The sequence below is a fragment of the Chaetodon trifascialis genome, chromosome 11, assembly GCF_039877785.1.
Source record: "Chaetodon trifascialis isolate fChaTrf1 chromosome 11, fChaTrf1.hap1, whole genome shotgun sequence".
NCBI classification, from domain to species: domain Eukaryota; kingdom Metazoa; phylum Chordata; class Actinopteri; order Chaetodontiformes; family Chaetodontidae; genus Chaetodon; species Chaetodon trifascialis.
The window spans coordinates 8882794-8910347 of NC_092066.1; the positions used below are offsets into that span (position 1 = coordinate 8882794).

Below are 27554 nucleotides of genomic sequence, written 5' to 3' on the forward strand. Positions count from 1 at the left end.
AACACAATACAGTATAATTAATTATATCATAATTAAGTATAATGTATTGGATAGATGAATAGATCCAAATTATCTATTATTATCTAATTAGTTGCAGTCCTAAAAGTACCACATGCACTGTAATGTTTATATACATCATGACCTAATCCCTTCAATGTGTTTTTAGTTTCCTTTAAATTCCTCTGGAACACTTTGCAAACTTTTTAATTTGACTTTTTTAAAGTTTTTTTGCCATGAATCAGGAGTGGTAGTCGATATTGAAAAGAACTGAGAAGATTGCTTCACTGCCTCACCTCTAAATTGCACGGCTGTTGCTTCTCCTCCACCCTACCAGCTTTTTCTCTGGCATAAACTGAATCTCCCAGTCGGCTCTCTGCCCAAGAGTTACTTTGGGGCTGACCGTTGTTATTAAACTCTGCGTGTTACCTCCCTTGGTAATGACAGTAGGTGAAATGAGCCAATTTGTTTTGGTTGGCCGAGACATTGATTTATTCTACGTCCTGGCACTCTTCTTGTCATCACAAGTCTTTGTTTTTAGCCTTTAAAACAGCCCAATGAGCTCAATATGTTGATTTTTTAATGGTTTTACAAGTTTTTCACTTTTGTCCTGCAGACTGCAGTGCACCATGGGATGTAAGAAAAAAAGAAAGGCCTTTTTTTTCTCTAAATTGTTTTGTTTGTTTTTTTTTTCATTTCAGCATTAATTCTCACTAAAAATCCCCCCTGGATGGTCCATATCTGATAAATTATCTTTTGACTGACAACAAAAATGGATTGTGCGTTCAGTTCAGTCTATTGTTTGCCAAGCAAAAGCAATAAGCCTGTGACAAAGCTTTCACTCACATTTTAAACATTTCTTTCTTTACATGTGCTGTTGTCTTTCAACTTGGTCTTTCCCAATGAACACAGTGTGCGAGGACCACTGCTATTCAAACTTTAAAGTCAAAGCAAATGGCCAGCAGAACATATTTCAACATTGTCTACTGAATTATAATCTGACAGGAGCTTTCTTGAAGGAGGTAGGGTATTTTTTGCTGCTCTTGTGTATTAGCAGGAAAGCTCTCTGGCACACAGCTGTTCTTAATAACCATCATTAGTGCCAACCAAATCACATGTGCAATGATTCTAGACTTGCAGCTTACCCTTCATCCCTTCATTTCCTTATGATTCTTAAAATAACTGTCAGTGGCTTCAGAAGGAGAGTTCAGCACATTTCCTGCAGAGTTTTAGACCTCTGGTATCTGTTTTTGTGTGAGTGGGTCCCAATTTTGTCATGCACAAGTCTTATCAATGGTGTCACACTATTACAGTGGTCAACAGGTGATGGTAACACACCAAGATATGCTGTTATGTGCTATCCCACCCGTACAAAGGGAAAACATATGAAAGAATGCTCTTCATTGATTACAGCTCAGCATTCAGTGCCATCATTCCCACAAAACTCGTCTCTAAGCTTGTTGGAGACCTCCATTTGGCTTCTGAAAACACTAACCTGAATATATCTGCGTACCTGCTGTCTGCAAACCATCAACCATGACTGTTGCTATGATACCCAATGTGCAATACTACACGAATCCACATTTTAATTTAATTATCTAGTGTTATATCTCATTCATTTTTATTATTTCTATTCTTTAATTCATCTTTATATGACCAGTACTGTTATTGAGACTCTTTCTGCTTAGCTGATGTGCTTATTCGACACATTTCAATGGCTCTGTAACAGTTAAAAACATAAACGTAACTTTTGTTCATTGGAAGAAAACTTGTGACAGATTTGTCCATCTCATGGACATCAAATGTTTCTGTATTTCTTCTTGGCGCTGCTGGTGGCATGGCTCTAGGGATGGCAGTGTGTTGTTGGCTGTTGGTTGGTCTGTCCAACCAACTCTGGTCCAGGCTGAAATCTATCAGATGGATTGCCGTGAAACTTTGTGCACATTCATGGTTCCCAGATAATGCATTTTAATGAGTTTAGTGATCCTTTCTGGACAAGTGAGAAGATGAAACGTGAAACATGAAAGACTCATGCCACTCATCAGGGGTCATGCTTAGCAACAGTCAAGGACAATTTACCAGACAATTCTACAGGAATGAGGACATAATGTGGCTTTTACAGAGGTAGATTCAGGGAAATTATTTTCATCGCTTCCCATCTGGTATTATTGCAGTATGTCAGTGGTTGACGTTGACCAAGACAGACACAAGTTAGTTGCATGCTGTCTTTCTCCCTGCTGGCGTTTAGAAAATAATGTGATTTTGTATTGTGTAGAGGGTGTTTCACTGCTGTACACATAATACATTCAGGCCCCAACCACACATTTTTGCCATAAAAAACTAAATAAATGGGCCAGACTACATTCATGAATATTTATACTGAAACATTTTTCCTCAAACATTTCACAGGAACATTTTGGAGATTTTATGTAAAAATTACACCCTCTGTCAGAGAATAATCAATGAGATGCATCTGAAACCTCCTACTCTCCCACCTGTCTGCTTAATAATTCAGCAACGAGCGTAGCCTCTGTGGGCATTGACTGTGAAGGGGAGTGTGTGACCTCCAGCACAGCAGCAGGAGGTATACTGCAAGAGGCTGCAGTGTGGAGAAATGATGTTGATGTTTAGTTGCTTTTCTCTTTAGTGCTATTTTTGGTGGGCTTTTGCCAGGGCTTGAGAATATTTGGAATATTACTACACTCACTGATCTGTAACCGCAAGTGAATTTGCATTGAAAATCTGACACAGTAAAGATGGTGTCAGTGACATTACACTTTGATACCAGCGGGTTTGTAGTATTGTATCACTCAAATATTAAATGTATTCGGTTTTGCTGAAAAAATTTTCATTACATCAATTTTTTTTCAGTTTTACCTACACTACATGCTGAATTTTGCATGATGGATGAAGTTCCTCATTATACTGCAATGTGAGCTGTACACACAACACTGTGTAAACCCAATTGTTATATGTGAGAATTAATTGGATTTTTTTCAAATCCAGCTATTACTTATAAATTCCTGCCACCATGAAAGCCGTAATAACTTTACCATCTTTGTGAATTACTGTTGGAGAACTCAAGATTACACAATAGAATCTGAGCCAGTCAAGGGCAAAACAAGTGACACTGAAAGATTTATGCAGGAAATCTAATAAATTGGACTTGTCGATGGTGTCAAAAGCTGCATAATAGGAGCACCTAACTGCAACATTGATGCTGTTTTAATTTAGAATAGCCAAGACATTCAAATGAGTCAAAGCACAGTCTCCAGGCATCAAAGATGTGCAATTTTTAGAATGAATAGACCTTTCAAACCGCATACATTTTGACTTGTTGTAGCAGGAAAAGCAGTAGTGGAACTAATAACGTTAACGATGGCTTCATTCCAATCAAGTGTCTCAGTCGTGAGCCAGCATGCACAATATCAGAGCACTGGAGCTGACACATATGGATGGAACGTAGTCATTATTAATGCTATTAATTATAACTGTGTTTGACAAGTCAGAATGTCCCTTCTGAGAGAGGCTGGATACTCTTATACTTATGCCAATCAAGACACTTGAGAAGGAAACTAAGACTCCCATCAGAGCTTAAATTGGCTAAAAGGAGAACTGAGTTCTCTTTTAAGGGAAATCGAAGTATGAAAACAACCTTGACCCTACTTTTCAGTCTGTAGTGACTTAGTTTGTATGCCTTCATGGCAGAGACAGCCATGGCCCAAGGCATTATGCTTTTGGGTTGTCTATCCATCAGTCTTGGGGGAATTTCTTCAAACGTGTGCTGGATGAACTGATTGGATTTTGGTGATGAAAGGTCACTGTGACCTCATGAGACCTGTTTTTGGCCATAACTCAAAAATCTATATGCTAATTATGAAAAAAATATTCACACTATTCTCTCAAAGGATAAAATAATTAACTGCGCTGTGACGTCATAATGTTCCGCTTTATTCAATGCCATAACGGATCAGAAGGATCAGGATCAGAAGGGGGAATTGGTGACACTAATGTTGGGTGTCCACCTTGAAACTGTGCTGATTGTTTCGATCTTCTGTGCTGCTGGGTTGAAGATGTGTGTGAAACATCCACGTTTTACAATTGTAGCTTCTTTGCACCAACATCCATATTGAAGCATTGTGTTGACCAGAAGTTCATAGGTTTTGCTAAAAATGATCTTCAGGTGATCATCGTTGCACCATGTGATGAAGGTCTCCATCAGTCCTCTGTCCTCTGTAAAATAGTCTCTAAGTGAAGACAGCATGTTTCTCACTGGAAGTTATTCACTGTAATCAAACATTTCAGTAAAGTGAAGGCTTCCATTTTGCAAAAAAAAAATACACTTAATACCTTTTAATAAGTTCCTTCAAAGCCTTCACTGCATATATTATTTGAGTCTGGACAGACATGGGTGTAAACTATAACTTAACTGGTTTGTGGAGGCAAACAACCATAAGACAGTAATTCTAGTTTCACAGAAACAAAAAATCGTTGCCCAGCGCAGCCACAACCCAGAGCAGATTAATCCAATATCGGGTGCAATTAATTTATCATGTCAAGACGGCAGGGGACTAATCCCATTTGTTAAATGACTGTTGAATCTCTGTTTTAGATTAAGATGTCTGGTGAAGCAACTGGAGAGAGGAGAGGCTTCCCTCTCTGACCTCAAGAAAAACCTTGAATATGCAGCGTCGGTGCTGGAATCCGTTTACATCGAAGAGACAAGGTATGAAAACTCAACAAGTATTGACACAGTTCATTTACTGAGAACAATGGCACAGCACTGACAAAGGCCAGACTTTGAAAAATGGATGACTGTCATTCATATGGCAAGTGACCTGAGCTGTAGTCCTTAGTTTAATTTTAACTGTTTCATCTCTCTGATTGGTTACAGAATATCAAGTACTTCCATATATAAGTACTGTACTTAGTTACCACTACCTTTCAACAGGAAATACTATAGTGTATTTCTTATTTCACAGCTATAGTTATGAGTTACTTCACAGATTAAGGTTTTACAAACAAAACACATCATCAGTAATGGAAAGATTGTTGTTCAGGCAAGAAATTGTTAAGGTATAGTTAAAGGTTAGGGAATGTACCAGGTGAAAATATTTCAATAGTTTAATGCAGGTCCAGATCCCGAGATATGGCCAGGCTTATGGAATTATGTAAGCCTCTCGTCGTCATCTAGATCCCACCAGATTAGGGTCAGCGATGGCATGACCACTCCAGGGTGGAGGATGATGAACTATCCAGTGCAGAATCCATGTAGCACGGTGATTATCAGTGTGATGTGAATGCTTTCTCTTTGCCATAAGAGCATGTATTCAGTTCAGAGGGCGGAGACCAACAGGCTTTGCTCTTGATCCCTTGTACATGTCAACACAACAGGGTAGCTGTGGAGAATTATGTCACACAATTGGATTCGAATACTCCCCATCACGGTGTTTCAAGAGGCCTCCGATGTTTTGATGTTACATAAGAGGTTATATTATTTGATGGACAGCACTGGGATTTTAGTTTGATCCCCTGTGAAGTAGAGCTATGATAAATAATAAATATTTTAGTAAGCCTTTAGTCTCTGCATCTGTTTGTTTTCCCTTCATTTGTTGCTTTCCTATGTGTTTCTGTTTTTCACTTTACATCCCACCATTCTCCCCCGATTCCAGGCGTTTGGTGGACACAGAGGATGAGCTCAGCGACATCCAGTCAGAGTCGGTGCCCTCAGAGGTGCGGGACTGGCTGGCCTCCACCTTCACCCGACAGATGGGCCTGATGCTCCGACGCAATGAAGAGAAGCCTCGCTTTCGCAGCATCGTCCACGCCGTCCAGGCTGGCATATTTGTTGAGAGGTAAACGTGTGTGTGATGCACAAGCACATAGCCACATGTATATCCCCACAAGCAGTCATGTGTGTTAAATAATTCATGTGCATTGTCACCTTTATATTTCCTTCACTGAAGTTCTATCTGTCATTGGTCAACCCAAACAAGTGTAGCCTGGAGCAACGTAAAGCAATGCTGTCAACATCTTTAATTTGGCCTTGCATGAGGAATGGGCAGCCACATTGTTCCTGCACATTTCAGTACACATACTCTGTGCATTACTGGCATTTTGCAAAGTGTTTTAGAGTTTAGAGTTTTGATTTTCTAACCTTCTATGCAGCATTTGTTTTGAGTTCATTTTAGTCTGATATGAATATGCACATGTAGAAACTTAGCAGCATAGTGAGCACAACAACTGTGTCCAAAATCCCTTTCTATTTTTACAGTAAAGTGTAGAGCTGCAACAATTATTAGATTAATCACTTAGTTGAAAGAACATTAATCAGCTGTTGTTCAGATTTTTGACTGATCATTTTAGTTATTTTCTATAGAAGAAAGTGATTTTTGTACTGTTGGTTAAACAAAACAATACACTTAATGACTTGACGAACCACCTTCTACCCTTGGATGTTGTGATGGATATTCTTCACTGTTTTCACATATTTTATCGACCAAATGATCCCATTAATGGTAAAAATAAATTGGAGATTAATGGATAATGAAAATAATTGTTAGTTGCAGCCAGATTATGGTGGCCTTTACTCTGTGATTGTGAAATTAATGCACTATAAAGTACCCACAATGGAACATAAAAAATATTGTCCTTAGCTTGTACACTACTTTAACAACCACACATCACAGTGTGTTGCAATTTATAGACTCCAAAACAACAAGTCATCCATCAATGATGACACAAAATGACAATAATTCATCAAACCGTTCACTCTGGAGTAAGTTATCGAGTTAAATCTGCTTTCATTTGTGTCCAGGTTAGATTATTTTTGCAGTGCATATCTATCTGAACTTATGCGTAGACCGAAGAGAATGAGAACAAGCAGCAGTCCAGACAGTGGAGAAGACAAAACTGTAATGCGCTATGACTTGGTTTGCAAACTCGTATGATCCTTCAAAATTTCAATCTGCTGGAAATATGTGTGCATCCTCTGCACGGTGACTCAGTCACCTGAGTCGACCATACATCATCACAGCCTTGGCAAGCCTGGCTAAGCACAATCATTCAGAGAGTTGCAAACATCTCCCTCTCCAAGGCTGTGCTTTATCACACGCTAACATGCAACACGCATTTGTTCTCATCAATAAGCCTCAAGCTATAATCTCTCTGCTTTTAGATATTTACAATGAAGAAACATTGAACAGTGTGGTACAATAAAAGTGTCCACCATTGTTAAATGTCCTATTCTCCCAAAATGGTAACTTGATATTTAGTTGCATTCATGAAAGACATTTAGTAATGACATATTTACCTCTATGTTTTTGAGATGTTGTACGTTGTTCACCAACTTTGCTGCCTTCCAGGTGACACTAATTTCATGGAGAATTCCAAAGCTTGTTTTGCATGTAGTGATTAAATTCATCTTTATTTTAACCCTCATATTTGTCAAAGCCTTAAACCTTTTGCGTGGAATAAGCAGACTTGCAGGTGCTGTTGCCTTTCCCCAGCTTAACCTTTTCGGCACAGTTTCGTACTGAGTTGTGTTGATTCAACGGTTTATAGTGAATCTTGGTGGGGAACCTTCCAGGCTGTGCTTTGGGGGTCTGTGTGGTAACCTCTGGTGTTTACACTCAGCAGTGCGCTTCATCTGATGTTTTTATCTCATCCAAACAGGATGTACCGACGTACCTCCAATATGGTGGGACTCAGCTACCCCCCTTCTGTCATATCTGTGCTTAAGGTATTAACACGTGCACGCACATCCTCGCAGTAGCACACAGATATGAAATAACAACGTTGTTCACACATATTCATGTGCCAGAATCAAGACTACACACCCTGAGTTATTAGCAAGAAAGTGACCTGCAGCACCATCCATCTGAACAGTGTCTTCTTTTGCAAGTTTTTCTTTGTCTTTACTTGAAGTTTTGCTTCCCCCCACAGAATGTTGACAAGTGGTCGTTTGACGTGTTTGCTCTAAACGAGGCCAGCGGAGATCACGCGCTTAAATTCATATTCTATGAATTGCTCACAAGATACGACCTCATTAGCCGTTTCAAGGTAAAGCCACGAAGATGTAACAGACCACAGGTCATTGTTATAACTTCTGTTTGCCTTGTTAAAAGGAGGAGAAGCTAAAAACATTGAGTGTGGATCATAATAACCTTCACAGTTCCCCTTCACCGTGCCTGATGTGATGGAAGTGAGCACACACTTCTCTGGCTCTGAAGTGCGCTGTTGTATTTCTACAATGACCATAATAATGGGGGGGGTTGGACATACTTCATCTCATCTGATACCGGACCTCATTTTCCACATGGTCTTATAGCTGAGGACACTCCACTTGAAGTGACAGCATCTGAGAGTAAATGGCAGAGGCAATGACAGAGGCAATAAAATGAAGCCCACATGAATTCGTAATTGTAGTCTGCTGTAGCCTAAATGATTCACGATCCATGAGTTTATGACATCAATTTCAGATACTGAGGGGACTGTGCAGGCATTGAAATTGTATGCACTCATCATTAGAATCACCAGAGAGCTTTGAGAAGTTTCTGTCTGCAGTGCTGTTTAGCTCACAGTGATTTGCTGTTGTTTCGTCTGCCGTCAGATCCCAATCTCTGCGGTGGTGTCATTCGTGGAGGCCCTAGAAGTCGGATACAGCAAACACAAAAACCCCTACCACAACCTGATGCACGCTGCTGATGTCACACAGACCGTACACTACTTGCTCCTCAAGACCGGCATGGTGGTGAGTAGGATGGACTGCAAACCGACCTTTAAAAACCCACAGACACCAGTTGAACATGTAGAGGTTTGGTTTGGTTCCAAATAGGTAAGATTAACATATGAAATGAAGGTGATTTTATCCACATGGTATTCAAAACAGCTCTGTCAGCTGCTGTATTCCAGCTAATTACAGCTTGCCTAGCACACAGCTGTTAATCTTTTTTTTTTTTGAAAGAATCCATGAGCCATTCTTTCATGAAAAACAAGACACATAAGGAAAATCACCCTATAATCCTTTGCTCATGGCAGGTTTGAAGACACCAGCACACAAAATGTCAAAATGTGGCTTAATAATGGTTATTGTCTCAACCTCTGAAGTCAGATGTTTTCTGTCTTCATGACATTTATGTTGCTTCATTTTTACTCTTCATATTTCATGTAGCTTTTGTTTTTTTTTTCATTTTGTGACCTATATTTCACTCCTTACCACTACAGTGTCTTAAGGGCATTTCTGAAGCTGCATTTGTTCAAGAAAAAAACAAAACAAAACAAAAAAAAAACAGTCGCCTCACTAAAGCCGAGTTCAAAGTCCCCAACCATCCGACCAGCCGGCCGCCCCCGCTTCCAGTGTTTTTATTTAATCACCTTAATAAGGCGGCTGCGACAGCTGTCGACATGGTGTGTTTCTTTGGGCAGTGCCTTGCGGTGTAAAACCACATTACTGCTAGAACCACAGGCTCCTGGGAGAGCAGGAGAACAGCATCTATCATTTCACAGGCCCTCCAGACTCCATTAAATCAACAATCAACAGGTCATTCATAAAGCTAGCCCCATGAGGAAAATACTGAGGGATGGATCGGGCATCTTGCCTTCCCCCTTGTTCTTAATGACTCCCCCATCCCCCACTGTTGATTAGTCACCAATATCGACTGAGCTTCCTGAGCTAAGTCCCCACTCGGTGTACGTGAGTGCACTCAGATGCATGCACATCTCAAAGGAAAATGCCCACTCACAGGTGTGCAGATGCTGCATACACTCATAGATTAAACACAATTGCCCATAAGTAAAAGCACATAGATGCACACACATGCAGGTAGAGTCCACATTATTCACATACCAGACAGACATGATAGCAGTATTGATCTTCTCATCTAACTTTTGACAAGAAATAAGCCTATTTCTCACAATGTCGTGCTCTCCATTTAAGAGCTGCAGCTACTTTCACATCATCATCTTTGCTGTTGTCTTAAATCGTGACAAGAAGGGTTTAAACTTGACCTAAAAGACTAAAATAGGAAAGCGTGATGTGTATTCTCACCTTGTGGCAGCATTAACCCATAATGAAATTAAAGAGAGCATGACTTCCTCATTTATATTTAGTAACAGTGACAAACCAGACTGAGACACTGTCTGAAAGGGGGAGAGTAAGGAGGAGTGTTTCAGTGACACTTTAAAATGTGATTCTCAATAGAGCTTGTCTTATCCAAAGTTTCCTTTTTGCTTTGCTGACCTTTCCTCTATCTTCTCCTCCCCATTTGTCTCCTTTCATCCCTGACTGTAATGTATTCCTCATGCCAACAACCTCTCTCTGCATCCTTTATATCACTTTTCTCCTCTACGTGTTTATGACGTGATGAACCATTCCCTGCTTTCCCCCTTTTTCCATTCACTGGCTTCTCATTTCTCTTCTCTAATTTCTGTCCATTCTTTCCTCTTGTGTTCATTCCTTTCCCTTCCCTCTTTCCTGCTGATGTCTCTGTCTTTTCCATCTCGTTGCTCTCCCATCCTCAACACCCTTCCCTCTTCTCAATACGTCTCTTAATATCCCCCTCCTCCTCCCTTATGTTCACCTCCCCCTGCTTCCTCACACTTCACCTCTTCCCTTCTCCCCCTCCTCCTCCTCCTCCTCTCTTCCTTTGCGTCCAGCATTGGTTGACTGAGCTTGAGATCTTTGCCATGATCTTTGCGGCGGCGGTGCACGACTACGAGCACACAGGGACCACAAACAACTTCCACATTCAGACAAGGTAATGGATCATAAAATCAAAAATGCATGGCACCAACTCACCCGATCAATGTTTTCATTTACAGCAAGGGGGCTTTACATTGACACTGAGATCGCCTGCAGTGCGGTAATAACACTGAGGCAGGACAGGAGTCCAACAAGCTCTACGCCCTTTAGGACTTGAGTTGGAGAGAACACGTGTAACACAACTTTTTTGTTGGAGTTATAATTAGGAAAATTACTAATTTAGTCGACAAATGCTGTATTCCTGTAAACGCTTCTTTTTTTTTTTTTTTTTTACAGTTGACCTCCTCTAAGATTGAAATGAATAATTTAGACCGTATGAAGGACATGAATTACTCTCATATTTCGCAGGTCATAGTTCATCCAGATTGAAGCCTGTGTAAAGAGGACAAGACAAAAGCAACAAGAACTGATCACATTCATAATTAAATAACATCTTTTACTGCTAAAACTGAATTGTAGCAGCATCAAGTCAACATATATTACTTCTCTTTAAGCTGTTCTTTCCAGTATAGACTTTCTCTTCTTCTTTGGCAGGTCAGACACAGCTATCCTGTACAATGACCGCTCAGTGCTGGAGAGTCACCATGTCAGCGCCGCCTACCGCCTGCTGCAGGACGACGACGAGATGAACATCCTCTACAACCTCTCCAAGGATGACTGGAGGTCAGTGAGACAGCTGCATGGACAGACAATAAGGGAAAGGGAGACTGACAGATGGGAGATCTGAGTGACAGCAAAGGCAAATAAAACTCAGGGATGTAATTGAGAACAGCTCAAGACAGACAGAGAGGCAGACATGACAGGTGGAAACTGGCAGGTCAAGCGGAACACTTTCACAACGTACATGGAGTGTCACCTGTTCAAAGGCCAAAGTGAACTTACCTCTCTCTGCTCGGTGGAGGGAACATCAGAAAAGTTGGATTACCTTCAAGGTCCAACAACTTTGTACTAAATGGAACTGTTATATGTGATAATACATTAAAGGAGACAGCAGCAGCAGTCCGATTTCTCATGGCATAAGCTGGGACTTGTCAAAGCAGGTATTATAAATAGCTCTCAAAAACTGTGTTGGCTGCCTTCATTTACTTTAGCGACTTCCGAAATAAGTCGGCTTACATTACCCCAGAGTTTGACAGTTTATTATACAGCACATGGCTCATGCTTCCCTCTCCTTGTTTTTCCTGTCCTTTGTTTTCATCCAGAGAGCTGCGGGCTCTGGTAGTGGAGATGGTGCTGGCCACAGATATGTCCTGCCACTTCCAGCAGGTGAAGGCCATGAAGAACTTCCTACAACAGCCTGAGGGGTCAGTTGGCTTTTCTTTCATCACTGTTTACACTGCTCTCGCCCTGGCAATTTACATCTTCATTAACCCTGCCATCAGATCATGATGTGTACTAACCACCCGCTGTTTACAACCCAATTAACCCTGCCCTGAAGGATGTACTCATACAGTGGAGGAGCACAGCAAACATTCATGTTTATATAAAGTGGGCTGTTCAAAATAAACAAGGGGTGATATCTGGTGCTCATGTGTTGTTTATTCAAAGTAGTAGTTTGTTAATAAATAGTACCAAATGTCATGTATTTCACAGTACAGATATACAGTAGGGTATTACAAGAGACCCTGTCAGGCACAAACAGAGGGTAGTTTGTGTTTCTGTGCTGAACGTCTGCAGCAAAGCTGTGGTGCAGTCACACTGGCACTGGCATGGTGAAATTTATTTGCACGCTGCAGTGAAAAACAGCTGGTGTTGGCAGGTTTGCTGGCACTCTTTGCACTGCTCCAGCTAAGATGACCAGCTTGAAACTAGTCATGGACTTCATTGTCAGATTCAGTATTTTGGTCCTCAGACCTACCTGATGAAGGTCTGAGGACTGAAATTTATCATCACTAGGCGTCTCTTGTCCATGGGTATTTCATTCCATGCACCTGTCCATGAGAAACTGAAGGTGTGTGTGAGTTTTTTTTTAATTGGGGTTGTAAAACATTTTTGCAGTGGATTCATTTCAGGACTGATGATTGAAAGTGCTTGTCTTTTTATGATGAGACTCTGAGCTCTGTCCTCTCCATTATCTTGACTTTTCTTCAGCCGAATGCTCTGAATGTGGTTAGTGGCAGTGTCCTGCTGGGTAACAGATCCACACATTAAAGAATTTATGCTTGGAGGGAGAGTGGCTCAAAGGTTTTCATTTGCTGTAAATATTTAAAGAAAACATTTTTCAACACAGTTGTGTTACCACAGCTTCGTCTGATTATGCACAAAGCTAGCCAAAAAGAAGCCTTCTGACACCTTCCTCTCTGTCTGTCTATCACGTGACCTTTGCCATGCAGGTCAGAGCCGACCCTCAAGGGTCTCCCTTTGTTCAGCAGAGCTTCACCGCATTAAAAATAAAACATCACATAAAGATCATAAATTATTCTCAAATTCATCAAGTCAGCCAAGGCTGACGGAAAAGGTCAGGTGTAACAGAAAGCAAATATGTTTCAGTCCAAAACCTTGCTTTTTCTTTTTTTTTTGCTGCACTTGCTGCTTCCTTTTCACACATTCTAAGCTCAGCACCCTCTACGGCGTCTAAATGCAGACAGAGAGCTGCCATTTGCTAACAGAAACGAAATCACTATCAAGCAAACTATCGTATGACGTGATGAGTCACCACTGCTGCAAACACTGACACGAGAAGGCTGTGAGAAACTCGTTGACCTTCAGGCTATTCCTTTCTCTGTGATAAAACACAGGACTAGGAAACTGCTCTGAAAGCAGTGATATGTAGATAAGCAGCTTCCTGAGAACACATGGAGGAATCAACAGTATTATGCTTCCTATGTTTGTGAACATGCCTCAGAACTAGAGAGTGCTGCTGCCTGGAAGGTAATCATCAGGCTACAGTATAGGGCACACACAGACACACACACACACACACGCACATGAATGAGAGATTGCAGTCTGCAGGAAGCCGTAATGCTGAATAGACTCTAATGTGAAGTAATTTCAAACCAGTGTGCTCCAGGCCTGCTTAGAGTGCACTTTAAGACCCAATCTGCCACAAATGGAATGAGGGGAAACTTGAGCCAGTCTTTCTCACCTCTGTTTAACCTTGTGCTGTGCGTGTGTGTGTGTTTTCATTTGTGTGCCTGTTTTCAATACTGGTCTGTGTGTGTACATTCATGCTTCAGTCCATTAAACATGATATTTTGATATGGTTATCAGGTGATATCTCAGACACCACCGATGTCTGATGAGGTGAGGTGAAGCATCTTCACGCTGTGTCCCAGTGTAGAAAAACGATTAAGCTAATGACGGCGGTTAGATTTTTTTATTTTTTATTTTTTTGGATGGAGGTGTTGCTCTGTCTTTAGGTGGCGGTGAATGTCGATGTATGTTTCAGCATCTGTTTCATCATCGTTAGTAGTTTGACATTGCCTCCATGAGATCGGTGCCATCACAACACTTAAAGGATATCTGATTGTTAACAAATCCCATGAATTGATCACAATAATGCAATAATGAGTATTGTCCTGTGTGCCGCAGAGCTTCATTGTTGCCTGGAAGCTATTAGAACACATCAGTGAGCCACAGTGTTGTACTGGCTGACATGTTTCTTTATTACCATGAATACAAACACTGTGTTTATTTTGAGTCAATCCCACATATGCCGTCCTGCTGTCGGAAACATTCACTGACAAATGTGTATTAATCCCCTTCTGAAAATAATCCCCAACAAATGCACCATTTACTCCTCTTTGACTAATGTTAGTTTGAGGAAATTGCCAAGCCTTTTTAGAATAGAAACAGTATATTTGTGAGCCATTTTAAAGGTTTGACTCTTCATTAGGAATACAAGTGATTATGTTTTGATGGTACTTACACATCTTGCAACATCTGACACCTACGCATCTTAAGCAACCTGCACCAATGGTGACTTTATATTCTGTTGTCTGCTGCTATGCAGTACTTTTTATAAGGGCCACATTTTTTAAAGTCTACATTAAAACAATCATCATGCACGTTGAGGCAGTTTTTGGTTGCTGTAAGTGTTGTCCATACAAGCTAAAGCAATTCCAGTGTAAAGTAATGTAATGTGATGGGTCCTTGTCCTTATGCTGCACAAAAATACAATGTTAATCTTTTATTGGGCTGCTCTTGCACAGACATTTTTGTCGACATATCTGCAACTGTGCCGCATTTTTTCCATTCTTTTTATGTCTGGCCCTACCTGTCTTCAGGGACACATGGAAATATTCTTCCTTCCCCTGCTTGGTATTTTTCAATAACCTTGTTGCAGATGTGCCTGGGATGTCTGTTTGTCTTCATGATGTAGTTTTTACCAGCACAATGACGAAGCAGACATTTGGCTGACCAGATAACAGGTGTATTTAACCTAAAATCCCTTGTCACTTCTTGATTACACAAAGATGATGTAATTGTTTGTCTGTTATGATTTAGGTGCGCAATATTTAAGGGTGTAATGCATATTTTGGGGGGGGGTTCAAGCTTGATGTAGATTAAGTTGTAGAGATTTATTCTCACTTTGTCATAATTTTCAGGAAAGACTAAAAAAACACTCACTTAAAAACAACACTTGATGATTAAAGAGTGCACAGGACCATTTAGGAAAATAATGCAGCAGATGAATGCTGCTCTCTTACTGACTTCAGCTTTCAAAATTGTGGCTGTGCTCTCTTTTGCAGCATTGACAAGCCCAAAGCCCTGTCCCTGCTGCTGCACACAGCAGACATCAGCCACCCGGCCAAAAGCTGGGACCTCCACCACCGCTGGACCACCTCCCTACTGGAGGAGTTCTTCAGACAGGTGAGCGGGTGCACCTGGCAGGTCACAGTGTGAATCATGACTGATTGGTCCAATGAAGATGTGAGGTTCAGATGCATGTAGAGTGAACATGGCATGGTCACATACACAGAGCTACAATACAGTATTTATTTTTTATGAGGTACACGTGGATATAACTGTATTACAATGCAGTCCAATACAACGGCCCTGCAATAAATCTAACTTTCTTGACTTTTCCTTGATATCGATGGAGGTAGACTAATTATAAGAAATACACTTATAGTATAATGCAATATAATTCAATCTTACAGTTGAAACATCACCTCTGAAAAACTGGTTCAGACAGAAACTCTAATGATGGCATTACTCCATTTGAGTGTTCCAGGAAAAGTGCCATTAAGCAAACATGCAGAATTCTAGGAGCTCTTGAACTGGGAAATCTAGATGAAATGCACACATTATTAATGATGTTGACAAAACAATCCATGTAATAGCTGATTTCTGATCGCTTTAAGGACATGTTGGCTCAAAAGCTGAGATTGAAAAGCCATTGTTGAACTTTAAATCACACTTGTGTGTTTCCTGCTGTGTGAAAATAAATGCTCTATTGGACCAGCTGTGGATTGTGAGAGGGACTGTTTTCCTAGGATTGCCAATATATGAAACATTTCATTTGAATCAGAGCTGATTCATCTTTTCTGAAAATATTGGGACACTTAGACTGTGTTTAGCTCGCCGCGCTGCTGTTTCTGATTGTAGTGCTTGTTGGTTCCATGTGAACATCAGCTATTTATTTCCCCAATTTAGTCCCATTTCTTTCACGCAGATGTAGTGAAATGCCAACACTGAAATAATGATGATATTAGTGAATGATCGTTTTAATATGGTGCTTTGGCACAACTCATCCCTCCACAGCATTTTATATTAGTGAGATATACAGTCATATTCATAAGTTTAATTGCATGCATTCTGCTCTTTGACATTTTTAAAAATGATGTCATGACAAAGTGTCCCGGCAGATTAAAATGCAGAACTTTACCTCTGTAATAAAACAATGCATTTGGCCATAAATAATAAATTGTGTATTTGTAAACGTCAACAAGAAAGACAGACGTTTAACTGGTTCCACATTGCTTTCATCTCTTCCATTATTAATCCACATTGTTCTTATTATCAGTGCTATTGTTATTGTGGCTGCTTTCACAAAGCTGTTGTCTCTTGGGATATGAATTGCCGTAAAATAGCGCCTCCAAAGAACATTGCCTGCTGACACCACATCTCATCTGTTTGTGACAAATCAACAGAGAAAATGAAACACATTTGTGGCCTGAGAGCACTCAGGGTGGGGGCCAGACAAATCCAAAACCTGTTGATAGAAGTGTGAGCATGTGGTGTACTGTATGGTGGTGTGTATGTGTACTGCGAGTGTCAGTTGTGCCAGTCGTGTGTGTTTGCCAGGAGGTTGGGGTCCATTTTTCATTGAAGCCAGACTGAGAATGATTTAGACTGCTGTATTTCCAGGGGGACAAAGAGGCAGAGCTCGGCCTGCCGTTCTCTCCACTCTGCGACCGCAAGTCCACAATGGTGGCTCAGTCCCAGATCGGTGAGTGGCTCCTCCATCCTTACATACACCAGCTGCACAGTGATGTGAGTCTGCTCCAGCATGTGTATCTGTGAAACATACCATTTTCTTCTGTTCAAGTATTAGAGAGCATCCAACAGCGTGCAACTTCCTGTATTTATATTTATATACATTTCTGCCAAACTCTCAAATAACAAATGAATGAAAGTGATTATTGTGGTAATATAAGAAGGGGGAATTAAACATGATGTTAAATGCTCTAATCTCTTCTACCACCTTGTCTTTGATTGATGGCCCATTATACAGTCCTTTCAGGAGAAATATTAAATGTAAATAAAAGATAGATTAAAAGGCTTATTTTTTATTCATTTATTTAATTAATCAATCAATCTATCTATCTGTTTTTGCACTTGAAGAACATGCAGCAGAGGTGGCAGGACTTTTCAATCCTGAGCACTGTTTTCCTCGCAGGCTGTAAAAGCCCCAACATCAGCCGTTATGTTGCCTGAAAGGCGAAATCCAACAGTCTGAGCATTGATAGCTGTGAGCCCACAGTAATGACTGAAGGCGTTCGAGATGAGCACATCAATGTTTTTATCTGTTCGGAGCAGCTGGGCAGGCTAATGACACTGAGAGAGAGACTGTTAGTCTGAGACGCTGTTAGTGAGTAAATCATACTGAAATTTTAAAAGTGATAAAAGCAGGATTTTGAAAAGTGAGACATGGGACAAAAGGACAAAAGGTAACATTAGCCCTGGGTTGACAGTCTTGGGACATAGACTTCTGTTTGTGTCTCAGATTTGATCCCATTCACGTTCAGTTTTAATCTTAATTTCATAATTTACAGCATTATAATGATTGTTCTGGCCTTCATTTGTCTGTCTGCGTTAAAGAGTCCAAACATGACATAAAAAGAGCAAATGTGAATGTATAGACTGACACTATTTTCTCTGATAACTTTGTCTCCAGGCTTTATAGACTTCATTGTGGTACCCACCTTCACTGTGCTGACGGACATGATGGAGCGCATCGTCACGCCGCTTATCGACGAGGCTTCCCATTCAGGTTTTGCCGGCTTTAGACGCTCAAGGTGAGCAGGAGCGCTTTTTCTGAGAGATGTCTTGGTAATGAAAAGTTTCTATATGACTGTGTACTGCTGAGTAGCAGGATGGAGTAGATGGAAGTGGGTGATTGCATGTAAATTTGAATCCACCCGCCTGGTCAATCAAAGATGGAAAAGTTACGTCTCATACTCAGTTCATGAGTAACTGCTCGTTCAGTGACGTGATGAAGCAGCTCCTCTGCAATAACAGCGTAGCTAATGGACACATTGAGAACAGCAGATGAGTCTGCCATGAGTAATCCATTTCGGTGCGTGGAAATGTCTTCACCTTTCATCAGGCAGAGCCACACACCTTGAAATTGATATTTTAGGGATGCTAGTCAAGTTCGCCTCTCTGTCCCTGATAAGGAATGGGCCTTAGTGCTCGCATGGCATACGCAACGATTTTATCTCCACTGGCTTAATTAATTGGCCCAGTACTTTTCCTCCAGCCACGTACTAAATCAGTTATGTGCAAGACCAACAAACAAATAATGCTCTTGCGTTACTAATGTTTAAACTATCCTGAGAATGATCATTTGAGTCTGTTATTTGTTAAACTTCGTGTCCTCTAATGTGAGCTTATTAGAAAATGAAGCGGTTCTTGGAGAGTCTGGCGCCGCGTCTTCCGCTGCACCTGCACATCAATATCAGCCTCCCCGTTCTCCTCAACAGCAGTCATTAGCATCACTCAGTGGGCCTCCAGTCGAAGCTAACCAAGTGGAAATCTCAGATAGTGCTGCCACTTGTGCAGTCTTCTTGTCTATGTGCACACCTGGGTGCTTATGTGTTTCCTTGGACTGTTTCTTTGCAGCATTTATAGCTGCTCTCAATCATCTGTAACTGTGTCTGCTCTCTCTCTGTGCCTCCGGCTATCTACCTGTCTTTCTTTCTTTTTCTCCTTTCAATCTGCCTCTGAATCCAACAGCTCAGGTTTTTTTTTAGCCAAGCTAGCGGCCTCGCAAAGGGGTAGAAAATTCAGTATGAAATGAAACTATTTGACGAATTATTATAAAATTGCGTGCAGACATTCTTGGCACTCAGGCGATATATCCTTTGGTGATCTCCTGGCTTTTCCCCTAGTGCCACCACGAGGTTGACATTTGTGGTTTTGAGTGAAATATCTCAGCAATCATTGGATTGATTGCCATGAAATCTGGTGCAGACATTCATGCCCCCCATGTGATGAACTGGAATAACTTTTGTGATCTCTAAAAGGTGAAGTCCATCAATTTAATGTTGCACTGGGAGACTCACAAGAGACACATTTGAAGAAGAATGGTCAAAACTGAAACAGCAGAGGCGAGATATTCTGATGTTTAGTGCCTAGCATGGCTCAAGCTCAATAAACCCTGGATTCGACATTTCCCACAATGCAACTTGACAGCATCTTTCATCAGACCAGCCGTCTGTTAAATGCCCGCTTCTTTAACGTGATTTTTTAAAGCAGGCTGTCTGTTAAAATACTTCATACAGCTTCCTCCAGAGCAGCAAAAGATATTATTTACCTGTTTTCACACAGGCTGAGTGCTCCTCATGACAGGTAAACTCAAGGGAATTTACCTTTACCTTTTCATCTAGCGCCATCATCAGTTCAGCATTTGTCCTCTGCTCAGATTTCTGTCCAAATATCTACAGAACGACTCATCCTCAGCTGTTCTTTGGGCTTAGTGCTAAGTAGCAAATGTTAGCATGTTAACACACTACATGAAGATCGACATTAAACCTGCTAAACATCAGCATTATCTTTGTCAGCAATTTTAGCATGCTAACCTTAGCATTTCGCTAAGAGCACCACAGAGTCAGCACAGCTGCACGCAGCTGTTAGCATGGCTGTACACTGTGCATCCTGCTTTCTTCTAACTCTCTTCCTCCCCTGCACTTTTATGTCCAGTCTGAACAGTATTACCTCGGAGGAGGCCAAGAGGCACAGCGTGAAGAGCATGGGCTCCGACAGCAGCTCGTCGGGACAAAGCTCTCTGCTGACAGTGGACATAAAGAACTTCAAGGCGTTGTGGAATGAAGAGGTTTATCAGAACAGAGAGAGGTGGAAAGGGCAAGCCAGTAAAGGTACAGTACATCCATACAACCCAAAATGTAATACAGTAAAATGGAGGTGATGTGGGGATTCAGGGAACATAAATGCTCTGGTAAAACTGATCTGTCCAAACAGATCATGAGATCCACCAGAATGGAAAAATTGGCTTATAAAGCTGCAATGCTCTTAGCATCTGCAATGCTCTTATCTGACTCAGAGGGGGATTTTGCCTGACCTGTATTAGTGTGGGATTTTATGGGATTCACGGTGATCAGTGTGTCCACATGCATCAGTTTTATTTCAATATTTAATTAATCAAGGTGGTACCCCTTTCTAAGTAAGCATCCATTATAAGGGCTGTATAAACTGGTAACTTTATTGATTGTTAATAAGTTATTAACTAATGTTTATACATCAGTTATAAGCCATTAATAAGAACATTGAAGGTATCAGGTTGTGTAACATTTCTGTGGTTGTTCCTCCTCCTGCATGATACTTGTCATAGAAAGATTTAGTTAATCAAGAATCAATTTATCACCAGTTTGTCATTATTTACAGTTGGGGAGATGAAGGAATACTAATTATTGATGTTTCTAACTGCAGACTTGATTGCCCATAAGTGAGAAACTACTGTATATTTATTAGTTGATTACCAGTATTAATTACCAAATAAAAGGATAAACGCCATCCAAAGGAATTTATTCATTACTGGCAACACAAATGTTTTGTCTTATGAGCAGTCCATAAATTATTAGTAAATACTTTTAAAATAATTAATAGGTTGAAAAATAATCAGTTACAACGTCTAAACCTTCATAAAGTGAACCTTGTTAGAAAGATTATAGCCATTTAAGTAGCTAATAATTTGCAGCTGTAATCCATATTTATATACATATAATTTATATTTATATATTTATATTGACAGTGGATATCATCACAATTTGTATGTGAAAGGTATCACTTGTTGTCACCGACCCATGGAGAATGAACAGCTCCCCTCAGCTCTACACAGCATTTTAGCATCTCAGTGATCTCCATCACTACTGAATGTGTAAATAGGCGGCGGTTCGCTAACAAGTTTACCTTGTCAACTTAAAGGATGATAAATATGTTTGCAGCTTGTTTCCGCTGCCCTCAAGTGGCTAAAAACTCAGTTAATGCAGGTTTGAACTAACACTCACACAGAGGTTCTCTCAGCCTTTACTGGCTTTAAGTAAGAATTGAGAAGTGATGAATTAATACACATGGACACACACACATTCACACACATGCTAATCTGCCTCCACGCTCCATGTGACCCCAGAGGCGGAAGAGAGAGCTAAAAAAGATGCGGAGGAGAAGGCCCAGCAGGAAGAGGCCATGGAGCCTCAAGAGGTCCATACAGAATCAGAACAGCCTGAACCAAAGGAGGACAAATTGGAGGGGGAGCCCCCCGAGTCAGCAGAGACCAGCAGACCACCAGATGGTGACACAGGGGAGACGGAGGAGGGAGCACAGCCTGGCAGCTCCACACAAAAGAATCCTCCACTGCATAACGGTACATCATCTACATCATCATCTGTGTATAGCATGGCCTCCCTTTATAAGACGTGATATAATGTTCTACACACACACACACACACACACACACACACACACACACACACACACACACACACACACACAGTGTACTGACATGTGAGGTCATTCTCCCAGTCACTCTTCAGCGAGGGTCCAGCCTCTTCCCCTTTTTCATCGTGTTATCAATGAAACATTTTGAATTTGTGTCATCTCCCAAACGTAAATGACTATTCGCTTTCATTTTAGATGCTAAATAATTGTGGGTTTAAAGCCCCTGAAGGGTCACAGCGGCATTTCTTTTTCGGGAAATACTAAATAAATAAAGAGAAAAATATTCCAGGTGAGATCCTTTGCCTGCACACAGTGAGTTTGTAATGAGTCGGTAAGGCTGAATGTACAAAAGAGAGAAAATGCTTTGAGGATTTTGTTTTCTTTTTGGATAAAGATGATGTTTACTGCCACCAAATGTACCTGCATCGCTGTGACCAATAAAACAACTGTTCTGACTTTCCAGGAGAGTTGTCTGAAGGGGCTGAATCTCCAGAGGGTGAAGAAAACAAGAACAAAGGAGTGGATGGTGAGTTTGTTCCTGCAGCCCACGACCGTCGACAAACAAGATAAAGTAACCACACTGCCAGTTTATTAGGTACACCTACAGTAGCTGAAGTTGACACGGTGTAATACAACAGTCCTGTGGGAAATCCTCCCTTCATGCTTAAAATGTTCAGCTTTGATTCAACTAGTATTTTGAATTACTCTCCCTAAATCTTCTTTTGGAGGAATAGCATCTGCAAGGAAGTACTATATACTGCTGTATACTACTGTGTATGCACTTGGATGGAGATTTTTAGCTCTCGATTCAGACAGTTTTCCTTACAATTGAAGAATATTTTAAAAAAGATGAAGACAGTTTACTAATCATGCGAAACTGGGAATCAGACTTTTTATTACTTGATCAAAACATTAAGCAGAAATTATAATCCATCAGAATTTGTCTTCCTCCAGTGAGCTTTCCCCACAATAGATTATCAGTTTGTTCATACATACACTCACCTAAATCGCTGATATCTCTGTATATCTCTCCCCAAAGCAGAGGTAGCGATGGAATAAACCAGCCGTCTTTCATCTTTTCTGCACCGCTGTCAACCTGAACCTGCATTTACCTGAAATGGGAGAACTCAGACTCACTCCAGAGGGAAGGCCATTAGCTGGACTGTGCTGCCCCCTGCAGGACACCAAGAAACTGACACCTTCACTTCCTTTTCTGTCTCCATGACCTTTTACTTTTCACCATGTTTGTCCTCCCTCGCTCTTGTATGCAGAGCTTGCAGCTCTACCCACGTGCATTATTCCTCCCTTCCTGCTTAAAGACGATACAGAAGAAGATTTAATGACCTTAAGGATGAAGAGGAGCCTTTGAAAGACTGACACTGAAAATATTGCTTTTCTCTTTTTGTTTGCCAATCTTTTACTTCGCTGTAAGTCGTATGTTTAACTCAGCCACGGACATGTAGCCATTGCACAAGTCCCACTTTTCACCGCTGTGTTTTGCTTCTTTCTGAGATTTTGGGATCATCTGCCCACAGCAATTTATTTTGGTCTTTACCAAATAATACATAAGTGCAGAATAGATGTGAACGACTTCTATAGCTGCACAGTATCTATGGTGTATGAGTATGTGTGTATAGTACACTGGGGTTAACTTAACAGGTCTGCAGCACTACTACTTTACTAGCAAGTACTCCTTAAACAAATCCATTCTGTGTAGAAATATTTCCCTGTGCTTCAGGAGCTCCTGTTGACAGTCTCATATGTTTCCTGAAGCTACAACAGAAACCAGTTTATCCCACCAGTTGTGGCTCATTTTCCCCCATTAACATGTTTACTTTCTTAGTGCTTTCCTCCGACATTGTGCAATTCTAAATGTGTTCCTTGCAGCCAGATTTATATTGTTTTTTGTGTGTGTTTTAGTCTTCTTTACAGGACATATTCAGAGTTTGTATATGTGTGGATCTGAGGAAGAGGAGAAATCCTGGTTCCACATTCCACTGATGGATGTTTTTTTTCTTTTTTTTTGGGTGGGTGGGGGATATAAGATATTGTGGTGAAAAGAATTAGAATGCAACTTTTGCATTTGAAACATATCACACACACAAATGCATTCAAGTCTTTGTAATATACAAAAACTTTTTGTTTACCTTTTTTTGTATTCTTATTTGTTTTGCATTCATGATGTCCTGTTTGAATCATGCACTAGATGTGTCAATATCCTCACACTGTACGTCATTTCTTCGTCTAAAGACTTCTTCTCGATGCCTTCTGATATGTATCTAAGCCGTAGCAACAAGTCAACATTGTCGCTGAATTAGAGAAAAATCTTCTATATGTCCGTTATTTTCTTTTGCAGTACAGTTCTGTTACAGCAGCTCCACCCGCGGGGCTGTCGGCGTAATGTTTAATCTACGTGTTTACAGTGTGCTCGTACACCTATTAGCCAGTTGAATCCATCGAGCTTTTGTGATGCATCCGAGGCTATGAGTCCAAACTGTATCTGCTTCTTGGTTGTTTGCCAGGTTTTTAAGGCTTGTAATGTTAATGTGTATAGGAGATGCAAATATCGCTTACTGTGCATATGTATCATATTGAACCTCTGCAATGCTGGTTCAGCTTTTAATATCTACTTAACGTGTAATTGGAAGAAAAGATCACTTTGGCAGTATTTGCATAATGATGATGTTTTCCCTGAAATTGTGCACTTTTGTTTTCCTGATGTTTTCAATTCTTCTGGCATGAAAATCCCAAAACTTATGGTGCCAAGATCACGTTCTTGGCATGTTCTTAGCAAATTTTAAAGTAATGTGTATACTGGTACATATTCTAATACATATAATATATAAGGGGTTCAAAAAGGGAATATAATTTATCACCCAAAATTTATATAAAACTAGGAATTATTTTTTAGCGTCTTTCTTTTAATACACACTCCCCGCTTTTATATTATAACAGAACCTTTAGAACCGTGCTCAGATATAAAGCAGTTCCTCAAATAATTTAACCACATGCTACTTTCTACCTAAAAGACACAGTCAGTGGTTAGCAAGCCAGCTGGCTGAATGTGTGCCTATATCTGTACTTTCCATCTGACACCTTTCAGCTGTAAGAAAGCAAATATCGTGATGTCATTTGAAGCTGTGCTGATCCAGGCGCAGTCTAACAAAGCAGTCAATATCTTCCTACAATACCACTAAATAGTCTTGACTAAAGACTCTTTAGACCAGTCTGTCTGTAAAGTCAGCAGTTCGATGTTGCAGAAGTATTCATAATGGTATATTTTATGCTATATTTTGCTCTTTTTCATTTAGAAAAATCTATTTTATAGCTGTATTTTTGCTTTTTTTTGTTTCACTGTACCGTCTGTTCCTTTTTTGACTCTGAGGATGGATCGTCTTCGACATGTAATGACATGATTTCTTTTTGTCTCTCCTCTCTGGTTTTCTTGTTCCTTGTGTGTCTGTTCGATAGGTTTTATTCCACCAGCTCTGAAGTCAGAAAAATTCAAGTGGCTCAAAACTGTAAATTTAAAGTGTAAGGATCTCGGCAAATTGCATTTCTCAGTAGAACAAAAACAAATTGTGTCCTCAAAATATCCTGCCTGATTCTTGGTGAAGCAGAATATATGTTCTGTGCCAAGGGACCAACACATGTACAGTCTTGTAGTTTGCTCTATCTTTCACTTGCTACTGTGATAGCCTACTGTATGAATATTTAACAGGAATTTATACCAACATAATCAGAAACATAGCTGTATTCATGACATGTAAAGACTTCTAATCATGGTGTTTTGTAATGGTTACTATGGAACAGATTATTTGTTGTTTGTTTAATGCTTTGTTTCCTTGTTTAGTCTCAATCACTCTATGACTGATCTCAGAACTGTTCCAGTGACTGAGGTCAGGTGGATATAGCGTGTGTGTGTGCGTGTGTGTGTGTGTATGTGTATGAGAAACTGCCGAAAAATACTTAATGTGCATTTCTGATCTCCTCACTGTGACCTGCTCTATCGATGAGAGTGTGATGAGGTGAGTGTGTGTGCGTGCGTGTGTGCGTGTGATTGAGAGAAGTGGACTGTTTAAAGCTGGTTAAACAACTCTTACGACCTGAAACTGAATCAAAAATACACACCAGATATATTTTTTTCCTCCTTAAATATCCAGTTCTTGCGTGTTTTATACACTCTGTCAGGCTGATACAACTGAATATGTTTACATATATAAAACAGTAGAGGACATATTATAAAGGTCAAATTATACAGTTTTGTTGGCCTAAGTAGTGGATGAAACAACAAAAAAACATAAAGGTGGGTAGTTAGATTAGTTAACAGGAGTGAACCGCCTCAGGTTCAACCTCCACTGCATCCCTGAGCAGACAGAAGGACTGAGAGTGTGTTTGTGTGGGTGCGTGGGTGTGTGCGGATGCATGTATGTGCATGCATGTGTGTGTCACTGTCCCATGCCGGCCAGGCGGCCGCGTGTGCCACCATGCTCTGTGACTGCACAGCCGTATCAATAAATCTGGACTCAAAGGGCTCAGATCATGTCTGCCTGTTTTCATTTCCACAACAGCACAGCGTGTGACACATTTAAAGGGCCAGTCCGCTGAGTTTACACACAAACACTGTGGAGTTTGAAACATGTAGGTGTTCACCAAGCTGGGAGTGTGCTGTAACATCACCGCACCGCTTTTCCCTCAAACTAAGGTGTAGCTATGGAAACGTGAATACACACATATCATGCAACTAATTATACTCTTACTCACATGAATCCAAATGTGAATCGTCTGTAATAAACTCCAGCAGAGACATTAAAGAAGGACTTTTGAACTTTACGCTTCAAGAGAACAAGTTTCAATTCAGCTGTTTATTAAATATCAGGAAGGGGATAAAGCTACAGGCCTTGTTTTTTCAATTCTATATTTATTCTGAAGTTTATCTAAAGACGATACAAGATTTCACCAGTCAAAGTCAAATCAAGTGGATATCTACTAAAATTACAGCCTTTTCAACATAAAATCATCTGCTTGGAGATGCAAAAAGTGAATTTCATACAAAAAGAACTAAAAGTGCAAGATATCATCTTGATTAGACTGACTCAGGCTGTTTTTTGCACAAAATAAATGGCTGCAGTGCACTTTCAACAATAGATTGCGTACTTGTGAGACTGTATCTTGGGTATATTGTTAGAATGTGTGAAGAGTGGAGACCCCTCCTGTTATTTGTTCACCTGATGCTTCAGTGCTACCACCTGAAGGTCATCAGAGCCAACTGGAAACACCTGACCTGCACCACCTCAGTCACTCACATCCTCCGTTGAGTTTCCTTGTGGTATTCATGCCTCTTTGTTTTCCTCCTCAGCTTTTAACATTCACACCATCCTCACCTTCACGCTGAAGCTGCTTTTCCTGAATGCATTACTTTGCATAATCTTTAAAATGGCTCGTGTCCGCATAAACCTGCAAAACCTCAGGCTGCTGAAGTCCCCAGAAAGGACAGTGTTGCACTCCTCCTGCTGTAGGTAGGCCAACTTTACAATAATACAACAAAATATAAACAGTATATATAACCTGCAGTATTAGATCAGATTACATTCGATGCTACAGAGCTTCGATATGCATATTTTTGTGTGTTTCTTACTCAAATTGACAGTTCAGATTTTTTTCTAAATAG

General features: G+C 40.5%; 1 protein-coding gene across 3 annotated transcripts in view; it reads left to right on the forward strand.

Moving 5' to 3' along the window:
* The window catches only part of pde1cb (phosphodiesterase 1C, calmodulin-dependent b), an 82071-nt gene extending 55650 nt beyond the window's left edge, over window positions 1-26421 (forward strand). For 2 of the 3 annotated variants that reach the window (XM_070974488.1, XM_070974490.1), the window contains exons 4-18: window positions 4610-4723; window positions 5670-5852; window positions 7672-7738; window positions 7942-8058; window positions 8609-8749; window positions 10654-10754; window positions 11294-11422; window positions 11962-12063; window positions 15451-15571; window positions 17072-17153; window positions 18102-18222; window positions 20129-20304; window positions 21576-21809; window positions 22347-22409; window positions 22923-26421. In XM_070974488.1, the coding sequence (XP_070830589.1) occupies window positions 4610-4723; window positions 5670-5852; window positions 7672-7738; window positions 7942-8058; window positions 8609-8749; window positions 10654-10754; window positions 11294-11422; window positions 11962-12063; window positions 15451-15571; window positions 17072-17153; window positions 18102-18222; window positions 20129-20304; window positions 21576-21809; window positions 22347-22409; window positions 22923-22942 (1771 nt within the window). In that variant the 3' untranslated portion in view covers window positions 22943-26421. The remainder of the gene's footprint in view (window positions 1-4609; window positions 4724-5669; window positions 5853-7671; window positions 7739-7941; window positions 8059-8608; window positions 8750-10653; window positions 10755-11293; window positions 11423-11961; window positions 12064-15450; window positions 15572-17071; window positions 17154-18101; window positions 18223-20128; window positions 20305-21575; window positions 21810-22346; window positions 22410-22922) is intronic. The other variant, XM_070974489.1, reaches the window with a different exon arrangement.
* Window positions 26422-27554: the final 1133 nt, after the last annotated feature.